Source organism: Pimephales promelas, chromosome 5 (assembly GCF_988280905.1).
Source record: "Pimephales promelas chromosome 5, fPimPro1.hap1.1, whole genome shotgun sequence".
In the NCBI taxonomy this organism is placed as follows: Eukaryota; Metazoa; Chordata; class Actinopteri; order Cypriniformes; family Leuciscidae; genus Pimephales; species Pimephales promelas.
In genome coordinates this window covers 36,774,465-36,791,767 of record NC_142773.1, presented here as the reverse complement: position 1 = coordinate 36,791,767, position 17,303 = coordinate 36,774,465, and the positions used below count along the sequence as shown (strand labels likewise).

Here is a 17,303-nt window from a genome sequence, read left to right as displayed (position 1 = left end):
AAGGGAAAATGTTGAGATGTTGTTCATTGAGTCTCTAATCTCTAAAAATCTCCAAAAATCTCCAAATGCTCCACGTGAAACTGCGGTCTTCCACCCTTTTACTATCGTGTCAATTGAATAATATGTGCGAGGGAGAGAGAGCAAGACAGCGCTCGCTCGTGTTTGTGCGCGTGCGGCCGTGGCGCAACTCACTTTCTGGAGGTATACTGCCCCATCTGGTATGGAATATGGACTATGATGTAATATATGGAGTACCTTTAATGCATCCTTGCAGAATGAAAGTATTCTTTTTTTTAAAACAATGCATTACTGAGCCTAAACTTTTGAAAGTTAGTGCATCTATTTAACAAGCTTTGCAAACAGGCTCAGTTAGACTAATGGAGTGCATTCATTCATTTATTAAGAATATCTCTTAAAAGCATTTTGGAGCTTTTTTTTTACCCACACAAAACGTTCACAGACACACTTTGAAATGAGTATTTTAACTGGCATCTCTATGCAGGAAAGAGTACTACATTACCATGGTGAAGTGGGCGACCAGCACTAAACTAGCAGTAAACTGGCTGAACCGAGCGCAGAACAACTCCATCCTGACCTTATGTGAAGCCACCACAGGCATCTGCACCAAGGTACTTCTCATATACACAGCAAACCAGCTTAATTATCACAGGTTTCCATGTCCATTATTATAGTCATTAAGATAAAATAACACAATGATGTGAATGATGTCCTGACCTTTCATTTTCCATATGAGGCTGTGTGTGTGACAGTGCCTATTGTTACTACATCCAAACGCATGTCAGTTAAATGAAAGAAAAGATCAGGCAAGTGCTTTGGTTGTATTGTCTATAAAGGACTTGTCACACGTGGGAAACAATAATCTTCCGGTGTGTTTTCAGAAACATGAAGATGAAAGCGACAGCTGGCTTCACAGACAGGTGAGTCACGCATCACGCAGACACGTACGGCGCGTGGGATGTGTGTGTAAGAGGTGCTTCTCAAAGGAAGGTTTGCTGATGGGAAGACGTGAATCTCTCCACAGAATGAACCCCCGCTTTTTTCCAGAGACGGTCTCAGATTGTTCTTCACCCGAGCCGTTCCACAGGGGGGCCGAGGCAAGTTTTTCCACATATCCATGTCCACTTCCCAGGTGAGCTGTCAATGATAAACTACCTCGCGACTTGGAAAGGTTTTACAGCACATTAAATGTATTAAAATGCCTCTTTCAGCCCAACAGCAGCGCAGACACACTACAGTCCTTGACGTCAGGAGACTGGGACGTGACGCAGATTTTAGCCTACAACGAGGACACCAAACTTGTGTAAGCATGTGAACAGCAGATGCTGGATTCTGTCCATATTGTCAGTAAAAATGTTAATTTTTGCTAGGGCTGTCAAACGATTAATCGCATCCAAAATAAAAGTTTGTGTTTACATAATGTATGTGGGTGCACTGTGTATAATTATTTTGTATATATATAAATACACACACATGCTTGTATATTTAAGAAAAAATATTATTTATATATAAAATATGTATATTTATATATAATATAAATTATCTATATACTGTATATACATGAAAATATTTCTTAAATATTTACAAGCATGTGTGTGTTTTTATATATATATAAAATGATTATACACAGTGCACCCACATATATTATGTAAACACAAACTTTTATTTTGGATGCGATTAATCATTTGACAGCCCTAATTTTAAGCGTTATCTGCTTTTGTAACATATATGGGAGATTTCTTTGACAACAACAATGTCTTTGCAGATACTTCCTGAGTACTGAAGATGATACAAGTCGGCGTCACCTCTACAGGTATGACAAATGGTGTGTGTGACCCACAGGGAAGTATTTGTAAGCATTGCACTGTTGACGTGTGTTGTGTTTTAGTGCCAACACTACTGGGTCCTTCAACCGTCAGTGTCTTTCCTGTCAATCCACCTGTGGCTACGTCAGTGGATCATTCAGTCCAGATGCTAACTACTTCCTTCTCAACTGCAAAGGTTTCTCTTTTTTTTTATGTAAATATCTTGCCTTATACTTATAGAGTGCTAGAGTGTCCGTCCACTTTCTCAGCAGCCTTGGTTCCGGAAGTATTTTTCCCATATGGATTTTAAATAAGTCTTTGTTAAAGAGTTACAAGCCGTGAACCAAACCATCCAACCTACAAAGTTTGATTTGAAGCAACAACAAAAAAGTGTACACAAATAAGAAGACAAAAAGACAAAGACTGTATGAAATGGCTTTAAATAAAAAAAAAAATTGTAAATGACATAAATTAAAAACTATAAAGATAAAACGACTGATTTACAAATTATATGTGTGTGTATATACATGTGTATAGGGACAAAATGTTTTTGCAATATCCAAAATCTTTGTCCTGGCGGGGATGTTTTTTGTGGAAACCTGCTTATAAATCATACTAAGTGATGTTTTTTTAAGTTTTATGTAATAGGTGATTAAAAGTAAATTTAGGGTTAGGGGATAATAATAATATAATAATATACAGTTTGTTCAGTATAAAAATCATTATGTCTATGGAATGTCTCCATAAAACGTGTGTGTGTAAGAGTTTAAGAAGACTGTTACGTCATTTTCAGCACTTCATGGGAGTGGGGAATCGCTTCTTTTGGCATGATTTGTTTGCCGCTATTCTCTGATTGGTGGATTTCTTTGCTGAATCGTGGGTAATGTAGTTTTCACCAGGAATTCTGTTGTTAAACATGATTATTTACAAAATAAGTTATGAGAACAGATCATATTTAAAGGTTTAGAAGTTATCAATAAAAATCTGCCGAGAAAATAGTGCAAAAGTCAAGTTTTGAAAGTAAAAACTTCTTTTACATGCAGTAATATTTGATTATGATTGGTTATTCGCTGCATTCTGCTGTCAGATGCTGTATAATTGATCATTGTAACTATTTGATTTTGGACAGAAGGATATGAGACACAAAACCAGAAATGTAGAAGATTGGTTTCTTAAGTAGTATGTCCATGTATTCGTTTTTTTGGCTAGTATCCTTGTAATATCTGGGGTCATCACTGCAAAATGAACTCCCTCTTACTCTGGTGAATCAAGACCTCTCGGCTTCACGGTCCTGATAGTCAAATTGCCAGACCGTTGACTAAAAAGTATAGTTTTATTTTTATTGAAATATATCCTTCCACAATAATAGGTCAGCAAGAAGTACTAACAGACTGGAATTAAAATGCAGTGTAAAGTCAGTGTTTTGTTTATTTGTTTGTTTTTCCCCCTCTCCTAATTGTCTAAGTCTGTTCGATTCTAGTTTTTCTTAGCGCACAGTTGAGAGTTTGGCTGAGCGACTCTCTCACTGATCTAAGTGTGTTAGTCATGACATCATTTCCATGCTGTGTGTTTTATCAACAATAAGGCATGGTTGTCATGGTCACTGATCTGTTTATAAGACTCTGATGAGCTCCAGGAAAGGTCAGTGTTTGTGTTGAGTAGAGAAAGTCAGAGAAGAGCTGCATTCTGCATCACACACACCTCAGCAAAGAAATATTGTTTCTAGATCAGATCAAGCATTGGGTCATTATTAGTGCTGTATAATGATTCTCCTGAACCATATTGTCACATTAAAAAAAAACAATAGATCACTCTAGTTCATGTGTTGAAGTGATTTTAATCAAAGGTGAGGGGGTTTGAGTGCATTGATAAGTTCCTGAAAACCCCAAAACCAGCTTTGAACAGAGCTCATCTAATCATTACTATTAGAGTCAAAACTATTTGTGTTATAATCGACATTGCATCAGTTATATAACTGGAGCTGAAGCGGTCACATCTGGTACGTGTGGATTCCATGTGTACCAGATGTGGACCGGATCTGGGCCGACGCTATGATGCTGTCTGGGTAACGTGTGACATCATCACTTTAGTACATTATCTTTCTATCAGTGCCAGATTGAGCTCATTCAAGTACAGCCACACCATCAGATTCATCCCTGGGACTGTGGAATGAATTTATATACTTGTATTAAAAATACCTTTACTCAGAAAGGATGCATTAAATTGATCAAAAGTGGTTGCAAAATCTTTAACACATTTTTGATCATTTAAATAGTTAAAATTTTCCTAGACCAGGTAGCACTTTTGGCCACTTAGTCGAGTCATTTTATGAAAAAAGGTTGAACAAATTGCAACAGAAGCAAACTCAACTGATTTTTTATCCTCAATAAGTCCTGAGTAAGGAAAAAAAAAGCCCGGAAGAATCCCATTAGGGGAATGTTTCGAAAAAGACCCAAATATATGCCATTCATACGCATATTCATTCTTTTTTTCATGTGAAAAGGGTAAAAAAATGTAACTTTTAGATATCATCATGAAAATCACTGAGTTGATTACTTACATCAAGACAAACTAAAAATGTGTTACAAGTTTTTTTGAAATTGTTTGTTAACATGGACAAACGGTGCATAATATAATTACGTATTAGCTAGTTTGCATAAATCCCCAAAAAGATCTAAACATTGGGTATGTATAGCAGGTGAAAATGTTTTTTTTTTTAATTTTGTTGACATATAACAGTAAAAGACTTAATGTTAAGGTCTGAATGGAACCCATTTAGGCTACCCATGAACATTAATGCAGGAAGAAGTACTTTAGAAACCAGCCTTTATTAATTAATATTGCAGTGATGGGGTTTGGGCATTGAGTGCATTGTGTACGTAATTTGATTTTTTTGATCTAGACACTTTTTATTTCTTCTGCATTCTCCTTACCCATGTCTCCTGTTCTTCCCTTAGACTCATCCCTCAGAAACAGTCCCACTTTATCCGAAATTGTTTGCAACAATAGACGAATATTTCACACACATAACAGTAATACAGTGCTAAGCTACACACGGCAGTCCAGATGGTATGCCATGAATATATATATGCAGTCATACACTATTCTCCTCTGTGTTTTTTGTGTCCAGGCCCGGTTGTGCCACACTCAGCCGTGTACAGCACCAGAGACGGAGAGTATAAACGTGAGTCCTCTGTTCGCTACACTATCACAGACACACGATCTCATTCACTTTATCAGCTCTGGACTCAACATGCCAAGAGCTTGATTTACTGGAAAGGTATTTCTCACCCAAAGGACATGATAGAAGACCTAGATATGCGCTTTATCAGTGGAGGTGTGCTTGAAGATAAACGCTACAAGAAACACCTCAAATGTAAGAGAAACATTTATCGGATTCAGTCAGACGAATTGTTTTAACACCATGTCCATAGATGGGAAAGAGTGCAAGTGGAAGACAATTGAGAATAGGCTTGTTTGAGATGCGCCTCGCCTCGCCTGCAATGTAGTCGAGAGTAGGCGGCTGCAGTTAGAGGAGGAGTGAAAAAAGCGCATTCAAGCCGGACAAATCTCGGTTCTCGCAGTGAATCAGACACCTGTGAGATCAAAGTCTGATATCGCGGGATTCACGGGATTCACGCTCGTGCACGTGTTGCTAATAAACTGGATGTGATTTAAGTTCGGTTGCTTTTATATAAAAATAAATATAATGAACAAGACACCCAAAGTACTTATTTAATTAGGCTACATTCCAAATATGTGTTTATCAATCATTTTTTATTTAATACAGACGTGTTTTATATATTTTTTAAATAAAAATGACATCACATAATAACCCATATGGCACTGTCAGAGAGTTTATTCACCCATATGTATACACATAAAACAAGATATCAGTTTTAAAATCAAACATTTTAAAAGAGAACAATTCATCACTGTTGTTTTTTTTATTATTTATTTTATTTTTTTATTAGAATGCAAGTGACAAACATACAAGCACTACAATTTGTGAAACAAATATTATACAGCGACAAATAAATAAACATCAGAATAAAATAAAAAAATAAAAATAAATAAAAATAAGCTTAGTTTAAATAGACAGACTTACAAACTTCATCTATAAAATGAGAGAAATTTTCCTAATTTTCACTTGAAAATTTTAAAGTATATTTGAGTTACTGACATAGCTTTCTTATTTTTAACCCGTTTAAGAGACTCACAATATATATCAGTTTCAATTTGAAAAAAAAATTAAAACATGGCCTTTATTTGGAGAATTTAGCTTTATGAATATGGAATTTACCTACATCACTGTTGTTTAAACCAATGAGCATTAAAATGTGTCGTCAGCAAGTCGTTTCCCATCATGCTTTTGATCAGCGCAGTCGGTGGAGAGCAACTGCGCGCGACTGCAGAATCCGACCCCTCCGCCTTGCGCTCGCGAGAGTTTTTTGACATACGTCGGCATGACATCAGAGCCAGGCGGACCGTTCTCGGACACATTTCTAACCGGCATGCATCTCGCGCTGATCACCGGTGATCGATTCTGCGCAGATTTTGCTCATCTCAAACGAGCCTAATGACTGTGTCTAGAATAATTAGCAGCGATTATCATCGACCCCTTGAGGAGAAAAAAGAAAGAATCTCACTGATGCTCATATAAGTGTTCATTTCGACTCCCTCTGTCGCCATTCTGATGAAAAACATACTAATGTCATTTTATTGAAGTTGATGTTTTACCAGTGCACTTTACTACTGTGCGCTGGCATTCAAAAGTTTGGGGTCAGTAAGATTATTTATTTATTTATTTATTATTATTTATTTTTTTTAGAAATTAATACTTTTATTCAGGAAGGATGTATTATTAAATTAATAAAAAAAAGTGACAGCAAAGACATTTATAATGTTACAAACTATTCAATCTATACTATTCATCAAATATTCTCGAAAAATATTAAGCAGCACAATAGTTTTTAACATTAATAATAAACAGAAATGATTCCTGAGCATCAAATCAGCATATTAGACTCATTTCTGAAGGATCATGTGACTCTGAAGACTGAAGAAATGATGCTAAAAACATAATCATAGAAAACGGTTTGATCGAATAAATCAAGCATTTGTGTGCATAAAAGACTCGTACCATCCCCAAGCTAGTGTATCTCTCTGAACATGTATGGTTTCCCTCAGATGTGATGGATGTGGAGACCAATGAGGATTTGAACACCACTGTGAACAACACGCAGATGCCCAAAGTAGAGTACAGAAAGATCAGCGTGGAGGATTACAGTGAGTATCTTATAGAATCAGTTTTTTTTTTAATATATAAGCCAATGACTGACGGAGCACAGTAACTTTTCCATCATTTGCACAGGTCTGAACACCCAGATTCTGATGCCAGCGGGGTTTATAGACACGGCTCACTACCCCGTCCTGCTGCTGGTGTAAGTGTTACACACACTGAACTGACACATGATGCACTCCAACCCAGTGGTGAATCACAGAACGGCCGGTACTCCAGGACACACGCAGTCACAGACATCCCAAGTCTCCCAGAAGTTAATAGCGGCTCCCGAATAAAGACTAGACTAGAGCGAGCAAGAGTGCGCATGCATAGAGCGAGCACGGCAGAGAGAGGGAGCGAGCGAGAGACCTTACTTGTGTGCATGTGTGCCCCTCGAAGCGCATGTAAGGACCCAACCAATCGTCAGTGCAGACAGGCTTTTATATCGACTACTACCCCCGAACCGAATTAATCAGAAATTACTTGTTAGGAAGTGATCTTCAGCTTGCGACATTTTTAATGATTACACTAGTTAAAACAGCTAAACTTCAACATTTTAGCTGTAAAATGCCACATGCAGTAGCTAATATTAAGAAATATGTTGTGCTTTTACTTGTAGCCCTCAAACCGTATTCACTTTATAGCCCCTAATCCTGTAATTGTGGACAAATGTGGGCACACGGGACTCGGATGTGATCCTAATTTTTATTTATTATAAATGTTATATCACTATCTTGGAAAAAGTTTTGTCTATCCATTTATGGTATTTTTTAAAAAATTTTTGGGGGGGGTATTTTTGAATTTATTCACTTCAAAAAGTACCATATTTTCTATGTACATTATGCTTATTTTTATGTTTTATTTATTTTTTGACTACATTAAAATATCATTCCAATAAGTTCTTAGAGCTAAAACCTAAAAATGAAGTGACTTTTGTGTCACCTGGTGTCTTATTTTGGCTTATTTTAGAATGCTCTAAATTGCAGTTTTTCCCATTCATTTCTATGGGTGCCCAATTTGACCCAAATACAAGATTATGGAGGGGGTTTTTTTCACACACTTAACATTGTAGAATTCAGTAAAATTGAGTAAATGTACGGTTTTAGGGTTAAAAATGTTGGTAATGTTACAAACTTTTCATTTAGACGTGGTATCTAAAGATTGATTACTGCATAAATGAATTAAGATTATTAAGTAATAAATTCATTTTAAGACAGCATGTAATAGATTGTATAATATGCCTTTAGATATAATTTCGATGGTACAGTATCATGAGCCACGAGGGGCCCATGATTCCCCCATGAAAGGCACCAGGGCCTTTTCTCTCCAAAATCAATTGAAAGAAAGAACAAAAGTATGCCTATTTCAGGTTCATTATGATTTTATTTTTTGCATTGTGAGATTATTTTCCTTCTGCTCCACCCAGTTCTTATTTTCCTCTCTCTACATGTTCCATCTCTCACAGTCATTTATACGTACATGTATAATATAATTGACATTTTATTTACATTAAATTCATTTTCCTTTTGTTTTGGGGTGAAATGTGACCCTAACAATTATCTATAACATTCAGCCAGTAAGTTTTGAGAAGGTATTTGTGAAAGTGTTTGAGGCATTTCTTTGATCAGACGTACTGAAGCGATTGACTCTCTGTGATAGGGACGGCACCCCCGGTGGTCAGGTGGTGACGGAGCAGTTTCAAGTGGACTGGACAACGGTTCTGGTCAGCTCCTTCAACATCATAGTGATGCGCCTGGACGGCCGCGGCAGTGGGTTTCAGGGCACAAACCTCCTCCACCGCGTCAAGAAGAAACTGGGAGAGTTTGAGGAGAGAGACCAGCTGGAAGCTCTCAGGTCAGATCATCCACGTCAACGACAATAACGCAGAATCAATGCTGAACCACCGTTCACTTCACCTTTATATCTCTTCTATGATTCTCTGCAGAAATGTAGCACAGTTGCCGTACATTGACACCTCAAGAATTGGAGTTTATGGAAAGGTGCGTTTGCTTGTTGACTGTTGTGGAATAACTGACTAAAAGTAGTAATGATACTAACTTAAAAGCCTTTAAAGTCTGCTGTCATATTTGATTGCATTGAGAAAGCCCTCTATATTGTCAACATGAGGCAAACTTTGCTGAATAATCTGTTCTACACAATCTGATGCATGCATTTGTCATCTGATTAATAGTTGTTAAGTAAAATGCCTTTTAGTGTAATTGTTAACTCTTTCCCCGCCAAACACGGAATTTTCCGTGTTTAATGAAAAAACGCATCTGCGCCAAACACGGAATTTTCCGGGTATCCGTGTTTTAGGTGGTATACGGTAAGGAAGACCCGCGCGCATGTCCTGAATGATTGCGCAACTCTTTGATCAGAGAAACAGATCGCAATCGTCTCAAACAGTGGAGTAGTGAGAATGTATCAGACAGACAATGCAGAGGTATATGGCTGAAGTACTGGAGGTTAATGGACTCGGAGTCCGATCACTCTTTATTTGATAATTCTGAATCTGATCGGGACGAAGTAGTCAGTGAGAGAGATGCACATGTTCATGCTAGCCATGGACGTGCCGCAGATAGATCGTATAATATTATGACACTATAGTATGTGTGTGTGCAGGCATTTATGTGTGGCTGTCTAAATATGAAGGTGTAATTGTCAAATTATTTCTCTCTTTGTGCACATTTACCACATTGTAATATGTATTTGTGTGTGTGTGTGTGTCTAGGCCTGTTTATTGTAATTCCAATTATTCATTATTCACAGGTAGAACACAGAGAGGCAGAGGCAGAAGTTTTATTGCAAAAGTTACATTTCCCTTACATCCTGGGAAATTTGATATATTTTACATTTATTTTATGTTTTTAATTTATTTTGGAAAGTTTTATATATGAAGGAAACAACATCTGAATGTATTCTGCTTTTAAATGCACTTGTTTGATAAAAATACCTTTTTCTCAGTTTTTTGTCCAAAATGTTGTGTTTTTGACAAAACCTACCTCTGTTCAAGAGGCAATAAAAAAGAACAGATGAAGATAAAATAAAAACGTTTTTTTTTTGCCTAAAAGCAGAGGCTCAGATCTTTATTTTTATATATATCATCTTCATATATTCATGGAAGAAAATATTCAGCGGGGCATTCAAATTTAGCGAAAATCGTCAAAAACCCTGGCGGTGGCTGGCAACTTTTTTTTAAAACGCTGGCGGGGAAAGAGTTAAAATGTACACCTGCAGGTTGTGTCTTTTTACTGTGATATCTTTACTGATTTTTATAAAGTAAACATATCCAATCCACTTTATTTAAATAGCACAATTTAAACAAACACAAGGTTAATAATAAATAATGATAATATTTTATAATTATATTTTTTATAAATATATATATATATATATAATATATAATTATATAATAAATAATTCTATTTTTTATAAACATAAAAAATAACATTAATCTTGCCTAGTAATGCGATCAAATCGATGAATTGCAATTAATCACATCTAACATAAAAGTTTGTATTTATAATATGTGTATGTGTGTTGTTATTTTATATACATATAATATATATGTGAGTGTGCATGTTTGTGTAATATATACATACATGCATACACACACACACATATATATACTATTCAGTATATATACATGGTTTATATATATATACAGACACATTATGTAAACACAGACTTTATTTTAGATACGATTAATCGATTTGACAGCACTAATTGCTAGTAATATTTCAAGAATACTGGACACATATTGGAATGAAGCATCTTAGATTTACTTGATTATCCATACATTATTTTTTTTAGAAAATCATGTTAAAACGTATGAAATATAACAATTAAGGAATGTTTACTTGTTCATCCCTCAATCATTGCATTGTATTGTTTGTACATGCATGCTTCGCCCCCCCCCCACACACACAATAAAAGCTACAGAGCTTTGATTATAAAACTAAGCAGTTAAATATGTATCTTACTAAGACATATTATTGGAAGATTTAGATTCACAGCTGATATCTATATGTATTTTTTTTTTTTTACTTTTTGTTTATTTGATTTTTTCACTAAACATAACGACAATACATTATCTGGGGCAGGTAATAAAACAACAAAGAGAAGGAAAAAAAAGAAAAAAACACACATACATGCATATATAAATAAATAAATAAATAAAAAAATATATATAAATACATATGCATACATATACATACATGCATACATACACATCCTGTATAGATATACATACATATTGCTGCACTTGTGAATATTCAGATCTCAACCAATACTATATTATACAGCCATATAAATGATTTAAATAAAAATATACATACACATATGAACATATATACCCATACTTATAAATACACATATCTATATGTATTTTCGTCAGCTATTCTGTTAAAAAGATCTCCATTGCATTACAAGCTTCTCACGTTTTGGTCATTTAAATAACAACTGCACCAAATTGCATATTTTTGCTCAGTTTGGAATTCTGAATGAAACTGAGTTTTTTTTTTTTCCTCATTCCCATATTCTCATATATCATCCTACTATTTTTTCCATCAAGTAGTGGGGTAGCTTGACATAATGCTGTGATTGTTTTTATATCACATTAGACCTAGAAAACATTTAGTTTATTTGTGATAACATACACTGATGATTCATTGGAAATAAAACCAGGAACACATACTCTGTCCGTAAGTGGAGTTTTGATTTCAAGTTGCCTTCAGATGCTCTGCATTGTTGGATTCATATTAATTCTCTCTTGATGAAATGTACGATTGTATCATTCAGCATCAATTATGTTCATGCATGACTAATAACCTTGTTGTTGTTGTGTGCCTCAGGCATATGGAGGATATCTGACCAGCCGACTCTTGCGCTCGGATGAACCTACAAACATGTTTAAATTCAAAATCAAGTGCGGCACTGCCATCTCCCCCATCACTGATTTCTCTTTATATGGTATGATGTCATATCCTGTCTTTCATTTCTTGAAATAAAAGGGGTGGACTCGTTTCATTGATGATCATTAACGTCTGTCCCACAGCTTCTGCGTTTTCTGAACGCTATTTAGGATTACCGCGGTCCAATAAGAGAGCGTATGAGGTAATGTGCACCAACATAGTATGGTTCTTGGTCAAGTCAAAGAAATGTTTCACATTGCTTGTATTTTAATGTATTTATTTTTCAGATGACCCATTTAACAGACCACATGGAGCAACTGAGGGACAAGAAACTCATGATAATCCACCCGACGGCTGACGGTAACCTTTGATTTAAGCTTCTTGCCTAACGTGTTTATTTCTGAAATACCTGCTTTTCTTAAATCGGTTTCATGATGTGTAACATTTCTTTGTTCACACAGAGAAAGTCCATTTTCAGCACACAGCCAAATTTATCACCAATTTGATAAATGAGAAGGCTAATTATACATTACAGGTAAGAGCTTCTCATCCACTATTTAAAGCTCTCATCAACTGACTTATGTTTGGTCTGTCTTTTTAGTGGTGTTTGTTGCAACAAGCTTTGCTTATAATAAAAGTATTGAGACTGAAACAAACTAATGACTAATCAAATGTTAATAACTCTTTTGGTACCACTTGTGTCAATAACATGAATGACACCTCATTGAGTACAAGCTTTTTCATTGAATAACCTGGTTCATTTAGTAATCGGTCACATTGGGGCAGTGGCGGTTCTAATTACACCCAGGGCGAGACCCCCTTCGAGCCCCCCCCCCCCCAAAAAAAAACAAACAAACAAACAAAACAACAACAACCCAACAATAAAATCACATACCGTTCATTTGAAAAACACAGTTAATAGAATCCAGTTATTTTGCTAGTTTAATCTAACTTTAAAAAGAGGAAGTAACCATTAGCGCATTGGTTATTGCCTTAAATTATGTGCATGGCACACTTTTAGTTATGGCTTGTTAAACAATATTTGTCACGAAATGTTGTTTTTAAAAGTAAAAGGGTCTGAAAGATACTTATTTAGTAACACAATACTTATCTCTTATCTCTTAAATAATTTTGAACAGCTCTCATATTAAACACTAAACACTATGTTATAGACCTAAAATAGCTTTTGTAGCCCTATGTCACTCTTAAAATGTTAGAATGTTAGAAAATAGAAAATTGTACTTTGCATATAGGCTACTGTAAAAAGACAAAGTTGATCATTATGTAAATTATTTTCATTTCATGAATATAGTGACCAACATGATCACATACACAAAAAGCCTAATACACAATCAATTCACCAAGTTAATAACATTAAAGATTTGTTTTAAAGGAGTGTCTTTTATCTTACCTACTAAACTTAAAAAAAGGTTAACACAAAAAGAGATTTTATAAAAATATATACGGCATATTTCAGCATTCAATCATCTCTATAAAAAGAATGAGTCAATAAAGATACATTCCTGACATTTATAATGCACAGTAGCTTATCTTTTATTATTAATAGTAAAATTCGGACCGATTTGCCCATGGCTGTCGTTGTTATACAACCATGCACTGGGCTCTCCACGCGCTTTCCGTGCGCCTAATCGCCTATTTGAAATAACGACCTCGAGCGCGCAAAAGACGCGATACGTGAACTAATCAAGAGACCCCCTTGACATCGCTTCTGTGCACGGCACCTTCTCAGCAATTAGGGGCGCCATTGCCAATAATTGAATCGAAATGGTAAAAAAATAGAAAACCTTCGAGGCACAGAGGATTTTTTTAACTGCTCGTGCCGCCCCTCATGTGACGTGAAGAAATGCCGCCCCGGGCGACTGCCCGGTTCGCCCGTGCCTAGAACCGCTACTGCATTGGGGTAGTGAAATGGGTAGTACTTGAGTGGGTGAGGCAGTTTTCTTTCTTTTTTTTTGTCAGATCTACCCAGATGAAGGCCACTTCCTTCACTCGAAAGACTCGCAGCAACATCTCAGTCAGTCGCTGGTCAACTTCTTCGTGGAGTGTTTCAGACCACCAGAGATACCGCCCGAAGAGAAACTGGAGCAGGACAACGAGGATGATGGTTAAAGTCCCATTCATATCCAGCACAAGCCAGCTTACAGCCCGATATGCAAACTCCTCCCCTCCATTACACCCTCCTCCATTCCCATGTTAGTTCTGATGGCTTCTCCTGAGCCTCTGCATGGACCACGCCCCTCAACTCTGATTGGCTCATTGGATCCAGGAAAGAGTTTGACTGACTTGGTGATAAAATAACCTGTGGAGGTACCCGCTGAACCATTCCACACCCTCACAGTGTGAGAACTGGATGAACTGGAGTGATTCAGATGAACTGTCGAGCTCTTTTGCTTGTTCTCTTACTCATGCATTGCTTACAGAAAGCTTTAAGAGATGACAGCACAATACACAGATGAATGATTGGCCAGAGTACCGAAGCTGCAAATTACTCAATTATTTTACCGGCTGCACAGCATTCTGAGTTTAATCCAGTAAGTACAGTTTAGGGCCTTTATTTGGGTAAATATGTCATCGTGAACTCATTTGTTTCTGTCGTCAATGTCAAAGTTATCAGGCCTGACAAATGTTCCTAAGATTTCGTGTGTCAGCTGAATGTGGTAAGAAAAAAGAAGCATAAATCATTGACCTAAAAATTCTTACTGGGATTCGTTGTGGTCGTTTCACAAGGCTTTTTGTTGCATCAAATGTGCTACAGTAAAACAGTTGCTTTAAAATGTATCTGTTGTAGTAATGATCCACAGAATCCATGTTGTTTATTAGTGAATCGGCTCATTCTGAGAAGGATAGTCTTCTTTGTTTCAACGAGTGCAGCTGCAAATCTCTTCTTTTGTCACTGTGCCTTATTGGAATAAACCTGCTCAAGACAGGCAGTCCATGAGGTAGGACAAATCATTTATGGAAAAAAGATTCGATTTATGTAATCAAACAGAGGACTAAGAACCATGCCACAATCCTGCCAAGAGCATTTTCTTTAGTCCGGTGTACTGGTTAAGTACAGTAGGTTAACTGTGAATTCATAGGACTTGTGTCTTTGGGAAGGTATGTGTTTGTTTTTTGTCATACATGGTTACGAAGGTCTTTGAAGGACGTTTTGCAAAGAATATATTTTCTTGCTATATAATTTGGCATGGTGGAAAGATGGTTTCTTTTGTGTATCATTACTTTTGACAGCTTGAATGTTCCTATGTGGTTCCACTGAATTTATTGTTGTAAGTGAAATCCTGTCTTGTAAGCAGACGCACTGATGTGTAAATTCTTGTTTGGTCCCTATGTGTTTACCTTGTACATAAAGCATTTTGAAAGCTATTTTGTTTCTTAACTCATTTAAAAGCAAAATACCGTACTACAAAGATTCAAGGACCGTTTTGTATGGAAGCTTGTTTCCGCCACAGAATGAAAAATAAAAAAGGTAATTTGCAATTTGTGAAGGTTAAACTGCGACTTTTTATCTCACAATTCTGACTTTATTTCTCAGAATTGTGTGATATTAAGTCAGAATTGCGTGTTATAAAGTATCCCGCCTGCAAAAATGGAGGCTTTAAACCCTTCCAGAGCTGAGATATTGAGATATTTATAATGGCATAAATGCTACGTGGGATCTCAATATCTCAGCTCTGGAAGGGTCTAGACTCTAGAGCCTCCATTTTTGCACTCAGGTCTAAGTCTCATGGCCCTCTTGTCAGAATCCAGAGTTTCAAGAAGATCAGAGAAACTCAAAATTTCGACCCCCCAAAAAAACCGACAGTACCGACACCCTTACGTTTTTTTGGGGGGGGGGTGAAAAATTAAGTTTCCCCAATCTTCTCACAACTCTGGATTCTGATAGAGGACCATGAGACTTAGTCCTGAGTGCAAAAATGGAGGCTCTAGACCCTTCCAGAGCTGAGATATCGAAACTCAAAATTTCGACCCGAAAAAAAAACGACAGTGGTACCCCTTACGTTTTTTTTGGGGGGCCGAAAAATTAACTTTCCCCAATCTTCTCAAAACTCTGGATTCTGATAGAGGGCCATGATACTTAGACCTGAGTGCAAAAATGGAGGCTCTAGACCCTTCCAGAGCTGAGATATCGAAACTCAAAATTTCGACCCGAAAAAAAAACGACAGTGGTACCCCTTACGTTTTTTTTGGGGGGGCGAAAAATTAAGTTTCCCCAATCTTCTCAAAACTCTGGATTCTGATAGAGGGCCATGAGACTTAGTCCTGAGTGTAAAAATGGAGGCTCTAGACCCTTCCAGAGCTGAGATATCGAAACTCAAAATTTCGACCCGAAAAAAAAACGACAGTGGTACCCCTTACGTTTTTTTTTTTCGGGCGAAAAATTAAGTATCCCCAATCTTCTCAAAACTCTGGGTTCTGATAGAGGGCCATGAGATTTAGTCCTGAGTGCAAAAATGGAGGCTCTAGACCCTTCCAGAGCTGAGATATCGAAACTCAAAATTTCGACCCAAAAAAAACCCGACAGTGGTACCCCTTACGTTTTTTTTTGGGGGGGGGGGCGAAAAATTAAGTTTCCGCAATCTTCTCAAAACTCTGGATTCTGATAGAGGGCAATGAGACTTAGTCCTGAGTGCAAAAATGGAGGCTCTAGACCCTTCCAGAGCTGAGATATCGAAACTCAAAATTTCGACCCGAAAAAAAAAACACAGTGGTACCCCTTACGTTTTTTTTGGGGGGGCGAAAAATTAACTTTCCCCAATCATCTCAAAACTCTGGATTCTGATAGAGGGCCATGAGTCCTGAGTGTAAAAATGGAGGCACTAGACCCTTCCAGAGCTGAGATATCGAAACTCAAAATTTCGACCCGAAAAAAAAATGACAGTGGTACCCCTTACGTTTTTTTTTTTTGGGCGAAAAATTAAGTATCCCCAATCTTCTCAAAACTCTGGATTCTGATAGAGGGCCATGAGACTTAGTCCTGAGTGCAAAAATGGAGGCTCTAGACCCTTCCAGAGCTGAGATATCGAAACTCAAAATTTCGATCCGAAAAAAAAAACGACAGTGGTACCCCTTACGTTTTTTTGGGGGGGGGGGGCGAAAAATTAATTTTCCGCAATCTTCTCAAAACTCTGGATTCTGATAGAGGGCCATGAGACTTAGTCCTGAGTGCAAAAATGGAGGCTCTAGACCCTTCCAGAGCTGAGATATCGAAACTCAAAATTTCGACCCGAAAAAAAAACGACAGTGGTACCCCTTACGGTT

The 17,303-nt window shown here is 36.9% G+C and overlaps 1 protein-coding gene across 8 annotated transcripts in view; it reads left to right on the top strand.

Moving 5' to 3' along the window:
• Positions 1–15,407, top strand: part of dpp6b (dipeptidyl peptidase like 6b) — a 138,532-nt gene extending 123,125 nt beyond the window's left edge. For all 8 annotated transcript variants that reach the window (XM_089131416.1, XM_089131417.1, XM_089131415.1 and 5 more), the window contains 16 exons: positions 503–629; positions 900–938; positions 1,043–1,150; positions 1,230–1,321; positions 1,784–1,831; positions 1,907–2,019; positions 4,954–5,007; positions 7,014–7,112; positions 7,198–7,267; positions 8,767–8,961; positions 9,053–9,107; positions 11,961–12,078; positions 12,164–12,222; positions 12,308–12,380; positions 12,482–12,555; positions 14,001–15,407. In XM_089131416.1, coding sequence (XP_088987542.1) covers positions 503–629; positions 900–938; positions 1,043–1,150; positions 1,230–1,321; positions 1,784–1,831; positions 1,907–2,019; positions 4,954–5,007; positions 7,014–7,112; positions 7,198–7,267; positions 8,767–8,961; positions 9,053–9,107; positions 11,961–12,078; positions 12,164–12,222; positions 12,308–12,380; positions 12,482–12,555; positions 14,001–14,150 — 1,474 coding nt within the window. In that variant the 3' untranslated portion in view covers positions 14,151–15,407. The remainder of the gene's footprint in view (positions 1–502; positions 630–899; positions 939–1,042; positions 1,151–1,229; positions 1,322–1,783; positions 1,832–1,906; positions 2,020–4,953; positions 5,008–7,013; positions 7,113–7,197; positions 7,268–8,766; positions 8,962–9,052; positions 9,108–11,960; positions 12,079–12,163; positions 12,223–12,307; positions 12,381–12,481; positions 12,556–14,000) is intronic.
• The last annotated feature ends 1,896 nt before the right edge of the window (positions 15,408–17,303 follow it).